The sequence below is a fragment of the Anoplopoma fimbria genome, chromosome 13 (genome assembly GCF_027596085.1).
Source record: "Anoplopoma fimbria isolate UVic2021 breed Golden Eagle Sablefish chromosome 13, Afim_UVic_2022, whole genome shotgun sequence".
Lineage (NCBI taxonomy): Eukaryota > Metazoa > Chordata > Actinopteri > Perciformes > Anoplopomatidae > Anoplopoma > Anoplopoma fimbria.
In genome coordinates this window covers 12669453-12682346 of record NC_072461.1, presented here as the reverse complement: position 1 = coordinate 12682346, position 12894 = coordinate 12669453, and the positions used below count along the sequence as shown (strand labels likewise).

The 12894-nt window shown below is 41.1% G+C and overlaps 1 protein-coding gene and 1 long non-coding RNA gene across 6 annotated transcripts; both read left to right on the top strand.

The window, feature by feature from the left end:
• The first annotated feature begins 333 nt into the window (after window positions 1–333).
• On the top strand, window positions 334–4265 carry LOC129101409 (uncharacterized protein DDB_G0271670-like). 5 transcript variants are annotated; one of them, XM_054611221.1, is made up of 6 exons: window positions 334–692; window positions 1764–1937; window positions 2583–3061; window positions 3281–3663; window positions 3811–4108; window positions 4218–4265. In XM_054611221.1, the coding sequence occupies exons 2-5, from the start codon at window positions 1764–1766 to the stop codon at window positions 3840–3842; spliced, it is 1068 nt and encodes a 355-aa protein (XP_054467196.1). In that variant the 5' UTR covers window positions 334–692; the 3' UTR covers window positions 3843–4108; window positions 4218–4265. The 5 variants fall into 5 exon arrangements, with proteins under 5 accessions (XP_054467196.1, XP_054467198.1, XP_054467197.1 ...); XM_054611223.1 differs by lacking the exons at window positions 3811–4108; window positions 4218–4265 and having other exon boundaries at window positions 3281–3365; window positions 3489–3737; XM_054611222.1 differs by lacking the exons at window positions 3811–4108; window positions 4218–4265 and having other exon boundaries at window positions 3281–3488; window positions 3534–3737.
• A 135-nt stretch (window positions 4266–4400) lies between these two features.
• On the top strand, window positions 4401–5332 carry LOC129101411 (uncharacterized). Its single transcript, XR_008531686.1, has 4 exons — window positions 4401–4461; window positions 4574–4639; window positions 4753–4821; window positions 4941–5332. It is a non-coding gene; the product is annotated as an uncharacterized LOC129101411 (long non-coding RNA).
• Window positions 5333–12894: the final 7562 nt, after the last annotated feature.

The window sequence follows — 12894 nt, the reverse complement described above, 5'->3', positions numbered from 1 at the left end:
TTACGTTAACATGTACATACTAATATTTTATCAATTAGTAAAGTCACATCCTTTAAAAACATTTTATCAATTAGTAAAGTCACATCCTTTAAAAACATTAAATGTCTAACAAAAGAAATGGGATCAACGAGAGTAATACAAGTTCGATGCAGGACTGTGTAAATGTAATGTCTCTGGAGAGATGTTTGTCCAACTATGGCCCAAAGACGGACAGGATGTGGACCAGTAAACACACTGCAGAAAATATTTGTTCATTTTATTGTAAATTTATGTTTGTGTCACTTATTCTGAAAATCTGGCTTCCTGTTTGTATAAATGCATCACAACAACAGAGGAAACCTGTAAAACATCAGGACCACATGCTGTCAACCTGTGGACACTGGAGGACCATATAGGACCAAGGACAGTGTCCAACCTGACGCCCTCAAAGCTCCATGCAAACATGCATTTCTATATTATTGGACTTTATCTAAGACAGGGTTTTGTAAAAGGTCTGAGAGGAGAATTAATTTGTGGTTGACCCCTGGGCAGGTCACATGTCTCTCAAACATGACAGGAGACAGTGAGTCAAAATGTAGTTTTATTATTCGAGCTTATGTCTTAGTCACATGATGGATATTCCTCATAAAGTTGTATTTAGTTGCTGTTTCTGCAGCGGAGGACTGTTGATCTGGACCTGATGGAACTCTGAGGTAAGACCTGTTCTCAGCAGGGACCTGAACATTCCATGGTTGCCATGTTTCCCTCAATGTGCGTCTTTTGGAATGTTCACAAACAAACGTTCTATCAGTCAGAAAAGCAGAAGTTTCTACTTGTACCCCACGATTTCTCTGAGAAGAAAACACCAAACTGCGATTGTTTGCATCTCGACCTCTACTTGTGACCTACTGTCAAAGTTTAGAGAACTTTTTGCTGGAGAGATGTGAGATTTATAAACTTTCTAGACCAACCTTGTTTCTATGTATTTCCCCGTTGAGACTCTGAACGTCCAGAACACACCGATGCTAATGCTAATATTAGTAATATTTTAATGATCACAGTAAATGAATCCTCTAGGACTGACGTTTGACTGTTGTGACAAAGTCTGAACAAGTGTTTCTAAACTAAAGCTGATTTCTTGGTTTGTTTTATCTCGGACCTTCCGTCCAGCATTAAAATATGCTAACAAATATTTAGCTAGCTAACAAAATATTGTTTTATATATTTATATAACTTCTAGGTGATTCAGATCATAAGTGATGCGAGCAGTGGCAATAATATTGATCTTTAATTAATATCATAATCCCCACATTTCCTACATATTTGGGACATGTTTTCATATATCAGGAGGCTATTTTACACCAAACTTGGTTCATAAATGTGTCACTTTGTCAGACCTACAGCCTAATCCTCCATATGCTCATTTATTATGAATACATAATGATGTAGTGAATATCAGACCAGGTCAGGTGTTATTTTATTAGTAGATGAATTGTCTGCAGCAGAAATATTACAGTCAACAGTTTTTCTGTACCAGTAAACTGTATCATATATAAAGTATATATATATAACATTTAACTGTATCAGTGGTGACTGTGAGCTCGTGGGTTTGATACCAGCATCATGTAGACATATGTAAGGCCTCCTGCAGTAACAACACTGTGAAAGAAATGCAGACAGTTTGGACTGTACTGTTTTTATTTACTGCTACTTTAATACAATATGTGATAAATGAGCATGAAGTGCATCAGTGGTCTGAGGGTTGTGTTTGTTTTTACCCTCAGATGGCCCAACGGTGCACCTACAGCAGCGTCCAGATCCCGGACCCTTACCGGCCCGGCGTCTGGACCACCTGCATCAGGATCACCAGTCCAACCTCCCTGATCGGCTCCTCATCCGGGCCCCCACCTGACTACGACCCTGGCAGCAGGGTTACAGTCACTCCAACCAGGAGCACGGTAAGAACACCAAGAACCTGAACATCACACATTTATTGTTGAGTTTCTTTCATTATCTCCCAGAAAATAGTTTACTTCAGAGTACATTGCACATTTTTATGCTTTTATACAAGTTACATTTACAAATAGCAGAAAACAACTAAGAGACAGAAAACTCAACCCAAGCGAAAACAAAACAAACAGACAAAAGGGGGAGGTATGGGGGAGTGTAGGAGACTTGTATATTACAAGTCTTGAAGTAAGTTAGTAAGAAGTAACGTTATTAAAAAAAGACTGTATCCGACTCCTAAATTAAAGCATCTTCTACGTAGATTGATCTTCAAGTAAAAACTAGTCTGATACACTTAAAGAATATTTGCCAATCTTGGCTTGTATTCATTGAATCATAAATTACAGCAGTGGTTGTTGCACACACACCTGGCAGAGATCTGAACCTTTCTAGGGTTTACTGCACACACTTCTATGCTTTTGCTTGTGTATAATTTATGTATGACATTTACTTTCAATGAAATATTACTGCTTAGTGGCACTGATCCTCTTCATTCAGTATATGATGTGAGAAAGTCCACATGATGTAACAGCCCATGGTTTGTTTCCATGATGTGGAGCAGTGGGCTGATGGAAGTATTTTTTTTTTACCCTCAGGCGGGTCGTCGCTTCACCTGGCGGGCTTTCCTCATCCAGGACCCCAACCGGCCCGGCGGCCCCCGGATCATCCTCCGTAGGACCCCAGCCTCAAAACCCAAGACTGGCTCCTCAACTCTCTGTGACCCTGGGTCTTCTGCTACGTCTCCTCCTTCCTCTTCTCACTCCTCTTGTATCTTCTCCTCTCCCTCTTCTTCAAGCTCCTCCTCTAGCTCCTCTTCTAGCTCTTCCTCTAAATCCTCTTCTAGTTCTTCCTCTTCTAGCTCCTCCTCTAGCTCCTCCTTCAGCTCCTCTTCTAGTTCCTCTTCTTCAAGCTCCTCCTCTAGCTCCTCCTTCAGCTCCTCTTCTAGTTCCTCTTCTTCAAGCTCCTCCTCTAGCTCCTCCTTCAGCTCCTCTTCTAGTTCCTCTTCTTCAAGCTCATCCTCTTCCTCTTCCCGTAGCATCCCCCCAACTTCCCCCCAAAGACGACACAAGAGAAGGTAAGATTTAATTATTCAGCACATTTTAGCAACAAGGCCATTGAAAGTTCTTTTCACAAAACATCAAAAGCATTGAGACAAAGTTCCAATAAAACACACCACAAAATTAAATTACAATACTCTGTGCTTTTATTGGACAATAGTCCTCTGGTGATATAGTTAAGTAACATTGTGTGTTATCTGCATAATTCTGATCATTTATTTTGATGTTTTCCAAAGCTCCTCTGATCCACCTCAGGGACCAAGTGAGTCTTCAAGGCTTAGTCCCCCTAAACCACCTCAGGGACCAGGTGAGTGTTTCAAGGTAAGTCCCAGTGAGCGTCGGGGGCAACCTGAGTGGAGAAACCAGTTAAACAGCTGGTGGTGCAACAGGGGCACTGAACCTCAAGGTAAGGTAAAGCACCAGGACCAAGGTGGGCCTTCAAAGGTAAGTCCACCTAAATCACCTCAGGGACCTGGTGGACCTGTAAAGGTAAGTCCCAGTGATGGTCGGCCGTTGTGGGACCTTCCTGAGCCGGAGTGGGCGAGGGACATGAGGCTCTATCTGGAGTGGAGGAACCAGTTCGACAGCTGGTGGTGCAACAGGGGCACTGAACCTCCAGGTAAGGTAAAGCACAATAATAAACACTATTATTCATTTATTTAGAATGAATTTATTAGTGTTAAATTGTTTAGAGTTTAAGTTGTATTAAGTTGTTTTATTAAGTTGTATTATTAAGTTGTATTAAGGTATATTAGGTTGTATTTAGTTGTTTTAGATTTCAGGACGTTGCTGTGGTGAGAAAGGTCTCCTTGTCGCTGCACTGAGACTCAGCAGGGTGTCTGCACACAGAGAGTGGGCTGGGGGGGATAGCGTGAACCTCCAACGTGTTTCGACCCCCCAGTGAAGCTCCTCTGTGCAGAGAACTAATAGGATGGCCACACCATGTCAGGAGGGTCCACATGTCTGTCGCTGCCCACCCCAGTCTGACAAGAGTCCTCAGTGACAAGGAGAGGAGACAAGAGGAGAGGAGGTGGAGGGTGAGTATGAACCCTTATATAGAAAAGGTGAGTATCAGTTTATTTCTTATCAAAATTGATGTTGTGATCAATAAATAATCTGTTCACCTGATTTTTAAACTATAACTCTCTAACTTGTGTTTCATTAATCTTTTAGGGAGAGGAGAGGAGGTGGAGGGCTAATGTGAACCTCCTCTTTAAATAGGTAAATATTAATTTCTCATACTGATGGATGCTTTATATGTTTATCCTAATTCTCTAAAGATTTTAAATTTGCTTAACGTCTCAATTTGTTTTTGCCAAGAGAGGAGAGGAGAGGAGGAGAGGAGAGGAGGAGAGAGGAGAGGAGAGGAGGACAGGAGAGGAGGTGGAGGTCAAGCGTCAACCTTCTCTATTAAAAGGTAAATATCAATTTCTATAATTTTCTTCTGATAATGATTGATAATTCATATATTTCATTTTTTTCTCAAGATTTTTAATTTGATTCACTTTTTTGTATTTGTTTTTACAAAGAGAGGAGAGGAGGAGAGATGAAAGGAGAGGAGGTGGAGGGCAAGTGTGAACCTTTTCTTTAAAAAGGTAAATATCAATTTCTATCATTTTTTATTTGTCACACTGATGGATAATTCCTACAATTATTTTATCTCTGAAGATTTTTATTATAATTCACGTTTTTATTTGTTTTCGCAAAGAGAGGAGAGGAAGAGAGGAGAGGAGGAGAGAGGAGGAGGAGGTCCAGTGTGAACCTTCTCTTGCAAAAGGTAAATATCCATTTCTGTCATTTTATTTCCTCTTAATGATGGATAATTTATACATTTGAATTTTTTCTCTTAAGATTTTTAATTTAATTCACTTTTCTTTGGTGTTTCTTGGTACCAAGAGAGGAGAGGAGGAGAGAGGAGGAGAGATAAGAGGAGAGGAGAGGAGAGAGGAAAAGAGAGGAGAGGAGGAGATTTGGTTTTCAAAGTCGCTTGATTGAACCATTGCAGGGAGACACCAGATCACTGTCACATCATCAGTTCAGACTAGCAAAAACAACTCATCCAAGAGCAGAAAAAAGTTTTAACTTATCAGGAATTAACGATCAACTCTCCCTCCTCCACGGGGGAGTAAACCCCCCCCAACAGCTGGGAAACATCTGGACCAAAGAACTCAGTCCACCTTGACTCCTTCATCTCTGCTAAAGAGAGCAAGTTCAGAACCTTAATTGAAAATAAAACATGTTTTTAAAGTCATTGTTAGCTCTGTAATGGTGTTATTCAGTGAAATAAATCCTCCTGTAGAGCCTACATCCTATTGTGTATCTAATTGTTCTCCAACTGTCTTCATTGTTCTGAAACCTGAACACAACACATTTTGGGGATGATTCAATTTTTCACTCCTGCCACCTAAAAGAGTCTGATGTCACTATTTTAAGATACTTAACATACATAGGTAGGGTGGGAGATGAACTTATTTGAATAAAAGTCTCATCAGAGAGAGACTTCATATTTAAGAGGGCTGGTTTACTTATCGTTTCTTGGAATGGGAAATCAGTGTTTTCTTTGTGTGAATAAAATAGTTTTTAACCCTTTTTAAAAGTGGTTTTAAAATGTAAACAGGAAGTACTAACAGAGGAGAAAGTTAAAGTCCCGTCCTGTTAGATTGACTGAGTAAGACTATAATTTCACTGGTTCATTAAAAGTTGTGGCCACCAGGGGGCATCGATTAGAAAGCACTCCAGACAAGATGTTCCTTTGAGAGGTTTATTGACTGGAGTCAAACAAGTTTGTTTGTGGTTCTGAAACAGATATACATGAAATAATAAGAAAAACCTCTTTATAATGTAACAGGTTGTTTAACCTAACAAGTCTAAAGTGCAACTTCACATGTCAGCAGAGATGTATAGTTTTATTAGATTCCTAATAATATAATATAAGAGACGGCAGGCAGGGTAACAAGGTGAGCGACTGGTCTGGTATAGCTCTTGCCCTTGATCTGGACCACTGCTGTACGGACTCTCCTGTCCATTCCTAGGATGACTTCAGTGCTCAGCTGGTTTGCCTCTTTGTGCAATAAAGCAAACATCCAGGTGCACAGCACGTGTGGTCAGGCACTTAAACAGTAGGCCCTATGTGTTCTTTTGCCGATGGCTTACCTACACTGTGAGTGGGCCCAAAACAGTCTGTGCCTCTGGAGTAAAACGGGGACTTCAGCAGCCTCAGTCTGGAATGTGAGAGGTCTGCCATCCTGAGCACAACTGGAGTGACTCTCCACCTCTGGTAGTCCGGTCAGGAGTGCTGATGACGTTTCACAGCTTCAGGGTCATGCAGAATCCAGTATTTGCGGCGCAGCCCTGCAAAGAGGTGCTCTGATCCTAGATGATGGAGGCCCTGGTCTAAGTCCTAAATGATGAGATGGGTCACTTTATGCCACGGGTCCAGTACCACTGGGTGGATGGCATCTGGTTCTAGCCGGTCCCTGCAGCGGAGCCTTCTCTCGAACTCGGATAAGTCCCACAGTCTTGTCATCAATGATGTCAGTTTGTCTAGCAGGTGTCAGGCTTCTTCAGCAGAAGAGAGACTCTGCAGGAGGTTGTCTAGATAGAACTCTGGGAAACCAACATCCTCACCTGGCTGGCTGTGCATGTTTCTGCAGCGCATACAGCAGGGGCTACTGGTGCCAAATGACTTGCCACGTGTAGATGCTGGCTGTTCCTCTGTCTTACTGGCACACAAAGAGCTTGTCCTCAGGGACCAGCCACACGGGATTGCCATGAATTAAACATAAGATGTTAGCCAATTTAAAAGGTTTTTTTCTGGTGGATTTGTTCACATAATTCAACAGTTGTAAAGTCAATGTGAACTGTTTCTTATGGGAAGCGGGATATAACACGGATGCTGCTCATGTTAAGTGTGACATGTTCCCTTTAAGAGAGGTAGGGTAACCATGGTAATGCAACGTCATGTGGGGGTTAAAGGTGAGGTCAGGTCAGAGTAAAACTGTGTTTTGAGTGTCGATTAAATGGCCACAGCGGTGTGCAGCCAAAAGACAAACACTTGCTGACTTTGTTCATCCCTGCTCTCCTACACCCCCAATTTAAAGTGTTAATCCGTTAATCCCACAAGAAAAACTTCTGGTCCAGATTTCAAAGTAAGGGAATGGTGTGTGGCTAGTTAGGTTATCTCAACATAATGTACTCATTGTAGTTGGATCTTTGCCAAAATGATGATGTTGTGTTGTGTCTCCTCAGGGTGTTCAGTCTGAAACAGTCCCCGGTGTACCTGAGCCACACTTTATAGTTCCAGGTAGGTACCATGTAGAATTTAGTAGAGGGGTGTTAGTGTAGTTAAATTCCCTGTTCGGGCTTTATACGATTCTATAGTGAAGTGTTACAAGAACAAAGATCCTGCAGACGATTGACATTGGGATGGAAGGAACGTATTTGAATGTATTTGGTGTAATTCAGGTAGTTGTGTTGTCAGGGGAGGGGCAGAGTTACCTATACGGTGGTGGGGTTGAGGTCCTTGTCAGGAGCAGGTTATATAAGGCTGTCAGATATCATAAAGCGCTGTCGCTACCAGGACCACATGCTGCCCGTGGTCCACTGTATGTTAATTCAATTCAATTCAGTTTATTCAATTCAGTTTATTTTGTATAGCCCAGAATCACAAATTACAAATTTGCCTCAGAGGGCTTTACAATCTGTACACATGCGACATCCTCTGTCCTTCCCTCACATCGGCACAGGAAAAACTCCCCTAAAAACCCCTTTAACAGGGAGAAAAAAGGAAGAAACCTATGGGAGAACGACAGAGGAGGGATCCTTCTCCCAGGATGGACAGAATGCAATAGATGTCATGTGTACAGAATGAACAGCATAACAGAGATACAACACATTCAATGTATATGACATAAATGATTCATATAATAAGACTACTTATAATAACAGCAGCAATTATTATAGTAGAATTATAATTATGAAAATAGGGATAGTAATGTGATTAATAATAATAATCGAAGTAGCAGTGGGTGTCAGTCGGCTCACAGCAGGAGGCACGACTACGGTCCAGGTACCACAACGATTCATGGAAACCTGCAGAGCGAGAAAGCAAAAAGGGCTTCAGGGTGGAAGTAAAGCTAAAATGCTTAATGGTACAGGTAATAGTAATAGTAATGTGACTAGTAATAATAATGGTGGTAGCAGTCGGTGTCAGCAGGGCCGTAGCAGGATGCACGACCACGGTCCAGGTACAGCCACGATTTATAGAAGCCTGTGAAGCGAGAAAGCACAAAGACTCCAGGGTACAAGCAAGTCAATAAGCGTAATAGTACAGGCAATAATAATAGTAATGTGACTAAAGATGATAGTGGTAGTAGTAGTGGGTGTCAGCAGGGCCTCAGTAGGTGGCACGATGACAGTCCAAATATAACCCCGATTCCTGGGAACCTGCGAGGCGAGAAAGCACAAGAAGCAAAATAGATGCATAAATAGGAGATTAATACATAAAGATGGAGGGAGAGAAGAGGAGAGAGGAGCTCAGCGTATCCTAGGTAGTCCCCGGCTGTCTAGGCATATAGCAGCATATCTAGGGGCTGGACCAAGGCGAACCTGAACCAGCCCTAACTATAAGCGCTATCAAAAAGGAAGGTCTTAAGCCTGCTCTTAAAAGTGGTGAGTGTGTCTGCCCCCCGGACTGAAACTGGAACCTGGTTCCACAGAAGAGGAGCCTGATAACTGAAGGCTCTGGCTCCCATCCTACTTTTATATACTCTAGGAACCACAAGTAACCCTGCATTGATTGAGCGCAGCTTTCTAGTTGGGTAATATGGAACTATAAGTTCCTTAAGATAAGACGGTGCCTGGCCAGTTAGAGCTTTGTAGGTAAGTAAAATAATTTTAAATTCTATTCTTGATTTAACAGGGAGCCAGTGCAGAGAAGCTAATACTGGAGTAATATGATCTCTTTTCTTAGTTTTTGTTAGAACACGTGCTGCAGCATTCTGGATCAACTGTAAAGATCTAAGAGACCTATTAGAGCAGCCTGATAATAAGGAGTTACAGTAATCTAGTCTAGAGGTAACAAATGCATGAACTAGTTTTTCTGCATCGCTTTGAGACAGGATTTGCCTGATTTTCGCATGTTACGTAAATGAAAAAAGGCTGTCCTTGAGATCTGTTTTATATAAGAGTTAAAAGACAGATCCTGATCAAAGATAACTCCAAGGTTCTTAACGGTAGTGCTGGATGCTAGAGCAATGCCATCTAGAGAAACTATATCGTTAGATAATTGATTTCGAAGGTGATCTGGGCCTAGTAGGATAACTTCTGTTTTTTCAGAGTTTAACATTAAGAAGTTACAGGTCATCCAGGTTTTTATGTCCGTAAGACATGCTTGAAGTTTAGAGAACTGGTTAGTTTCGTCTGGCTTAATTGATAGATATAACTGGGTATCATCTGCATAACAATGAAAGTTTACTGAGTGTTTTCTGATAATATTCCCCAAGGGAAGCATATATAAGGTAAATAAAATAGGTCCAAGAACAGACCCCTGTGGAACTCCGTGACTGACCCTGGTTTTCATCGAGCTTTCATTGTTTACATATACAAACTGAGATCGGTCTGATAAATACGACTTAAACCAGCTAAGTGCGGTTCCTTTAATGCCTATTAGATGCTCCAATCTCTGTAATAGGATTTGGTGATCAATGGTATCAAATGCAGCACTAAGGTCTAGCAATACAAGTACAGAGACAAGTCCTTTGTCTGAAGCTATTAGAAGGTCATTGGTAATTTTCACCAGTGCCGTCTCTGTGCTATGATTCACTCTAAATCCTGACTGAAAATCCTCAAATAAACTATTGTTATGCATAAAGTCACAGAGCTGATTTGCTACTGCTTTCTCAAGGATCTTGGAGAGGAACGGAAGGTTAGATATAGGTCTATAGTTAGCCAACACCTCTGGATCAAGAGTAGGTTTCTTAAGAAGAGGTTTAATTACAGCTAGTTTGAAGGCCTGTGGTACATGGCCCGTTAGTAAAGACAGATTGATCATTTCTAATAAAGAATTGCTAATTAAAGGTAAAACTTCCTTAAGCAGCCTAGTCGGAATCGGGTCTAAGAGACAGTGAAAGATGACTTAAGATGACTGTCATGTTGTTTGTAATTATTGTGGGTGAAATAAACACCTTTGGGTCTGCACCAAACCTCTGTGTCAAGCCTCCTGCTTTTAAAGTTAAGCCGCTATGTGGCCATCCTAACAGGTATGAATGGAGGGACTTCTGATACGCGTGCAGGACTTTTCAACCAGTAGACCGGTGTTTGAGACTGGAGTAGAGTTATTTAGAGGTTAGGTTAGCTATGTTTGTGTTGTGTTCCTATGTTAACTTGTTACCTGTTTTTGTTGCCTCAACCTGTCCAAGTGTTTCAGTTTGAATTCACAATTTAACTACGTGTTTTACGGCGACCGTTCACCGAGCGACCCTGTGCGGTAGAAAAAGTGACGCCAAGGGGTCTAACAAAGCATTTGGTAACTTCAGCGCTACTCGCAAGAGAGGAGAGGAGGAGGTGGGAGGGCAGTATGAAGTGTGTGATCTCTGTAAAAGGTAAATATTTATTTATTAAAGGTTTAAGCTCTCTGAAAGCTTTGGCATTCCCATATTCATTGGACACACATAGACCTCGCTCTATGTCCAATGTGTTGTGTTTCATGAGCTTTATCTGAAAAGTAACAGCCGCCAAATATATGTTGTGGAGTAAAAAGTAATATTTCCACCTGAAATATAGTCAACAGATATTGGAGAGCAGTAAAGTATAGTTAAAATTGTACTGAATACAGTACTTGAGTTTAGGTATTTAGCTATTTTATATCACATTTGTTGCAGTGGTAGAGTCAGCCAGTCACGTGTACGTGTGCTTCACAAACCCCCAATTCTTGGTTAACACAACCACTATTATTGCAAACAATTACGTTAACATGTACATACTAATATTTTATCAATTAGTAAAGTCACATCCTTTAAAAACATTAAATGTCTAACAAAAGAAATGGGATCAACGAGAGTAATACAAGTTCGATGCAGGACTGTGTAAATGTAATGTCTCTGGAGAGACGTTTGTCCAACTATGGCCCAAAGACGGACAGGATGTGGACCAGTAAACACACTGCAGAAAATATTTGTTCATTTTATTGTAAATTTATGTTTGTGTCACTTATTCTGAAAATCTGGCTTCCTGTTTGTATAAATGCATCACAACAACAGAGGAAACCTGTAAAACATCAGGACCACATGCTGTCAACCTGTGGACACTGGAGGACCATATAGGACCAAGGACAGTGTCCAACCTGACGCCCTCAAAGCTCCATGCAAACATGCATTTCTATATTATTGGACTTTATCTAAGACAGGGTTTTGTAAAAGGTCTGAGAGGAGAATTAATTTGTGGTTGACCCCTGGGCAGGTCACATGTCTCTCAAACATGACAGGAGACAGTGAGTCAAAATGTAGTTTTATTATTCGAGCTTATGTCTTAGTCACATGATGGATATTCCTCATAAAGTTGTATTTAGTTGCTGTTTCTGCAGCGGAGGACTGTTGATCTGGACCTGATGGAACTCTGAGGTAAGACCTGTTCTCAGCAGGGACCTGAACATTCCATGGTTGCCATGTTTCCCTCAATGTGCGTCTTTTGGAATGTTCACAAACAAACGTTCTATCAGTCAGAAAAGCAGAAGTTTCTACTTGTACCCCACGATTTCTCTGAGAAGAAAACACCAAACTGCGATTGTTTGCATCTCGACCTCTACTTGTGACCTACTGTCAAAGTTTAGAGAACTTTTTGCTGGAGAGATGTGAGATTTATAAACTTTCTAGACCAACCTTGTTTCTATGTATTTCCCCGTTGAGACTCTGAACGTCCAGAACACACCGATGCTAATGCTAATATTAGTAATATTTTAATGATCACAGTAAATGAATCCTCTAGGACTGACGTTTGACTGTTGTGACAAAGTCTGAACAAGTGTTTCTAAACTAAAGCTGATTTCTTGGTTTGTTTTATCTCGGACCTTCCGTCCAGCATTAAAATATGCTAACAAATATTTAGCTAGCTAACAAAATATTGTTTTATATATTTATATCTTCTAGGTGATTCAGATCATAAGTGATGCGAGCAGTGGCAATAATATTGATCTTTAATTAATATCATAATCCCCACATTTCCTACATATTTGGGACATGTTTTCATATATCAGGAGGCTATTTTACACCAAACTTGGTTCATAAATGTGTCACTTTGTCAGACCTACAGCCTAATCCTCCATATGCTCATTTATTATGAATACATAATGATGTAGTGAATATCAGACCAGGTCAGGTGTTATTTTATTAGTAGATGAATTGTCTGCAGCAGAAATATTACAGTCAACAGTTTTTCTGTACCAGTAAACTGTATCATATATAAAGTATATATATATAACATTTAACTGTATCAGTGGTGACTGTGAGCTCGTGGGTTTGATACCAGCATCATGTAGACATATGTAAGGCCTCCTGCAGTAACAACACTGTGAAAGAAATGCAGACAGTTTGGACTGTACTGTTTTTATTTACTGCTACTTTAATACAATATGTGATAAATGAGCATGAAGTGCATCAGTGGTCTGAGGGTTGTGTTTGTTTTTACCCTCAGATGGCCCAACGGTGCACCTACAGCAGCGTCCAGATCCCGGACCCTTACCGGCCCGGCGTCTGGACCACCTGCATCAGGATCACCAGTCCAACCTCCCTGATCGGCTCCTCATCCGGGCCCCCACCTGACTACGACCCTGGCAGCAGGGTTACAGTCACTCCAA

Bases quoted from the DNA above. Each gene is read 5' to 3' on its own strand.
- LOC129101409 (XM_054611219.1), top strand. From the start codon at position 1,764: ATGGCCCAACGGTGCACCTACAGCAGCGTCCAGATCCCGGACCCTTAC. The intron at 1,938-2,582 runs GTAAGAACACCA...TTTTACCCTCAG, and splicing joins TCACTCCAACCAGGAGCACG to GCGGGTCGTCGCTTCACCTG. The intron at 3,062-3,280 runs GTAAGATTTAAT...TGTTTTCCAAAG, and splicing joins CAAAGACGACACAAGAGAAG to CTCCTCTGATCCACCTCAGG.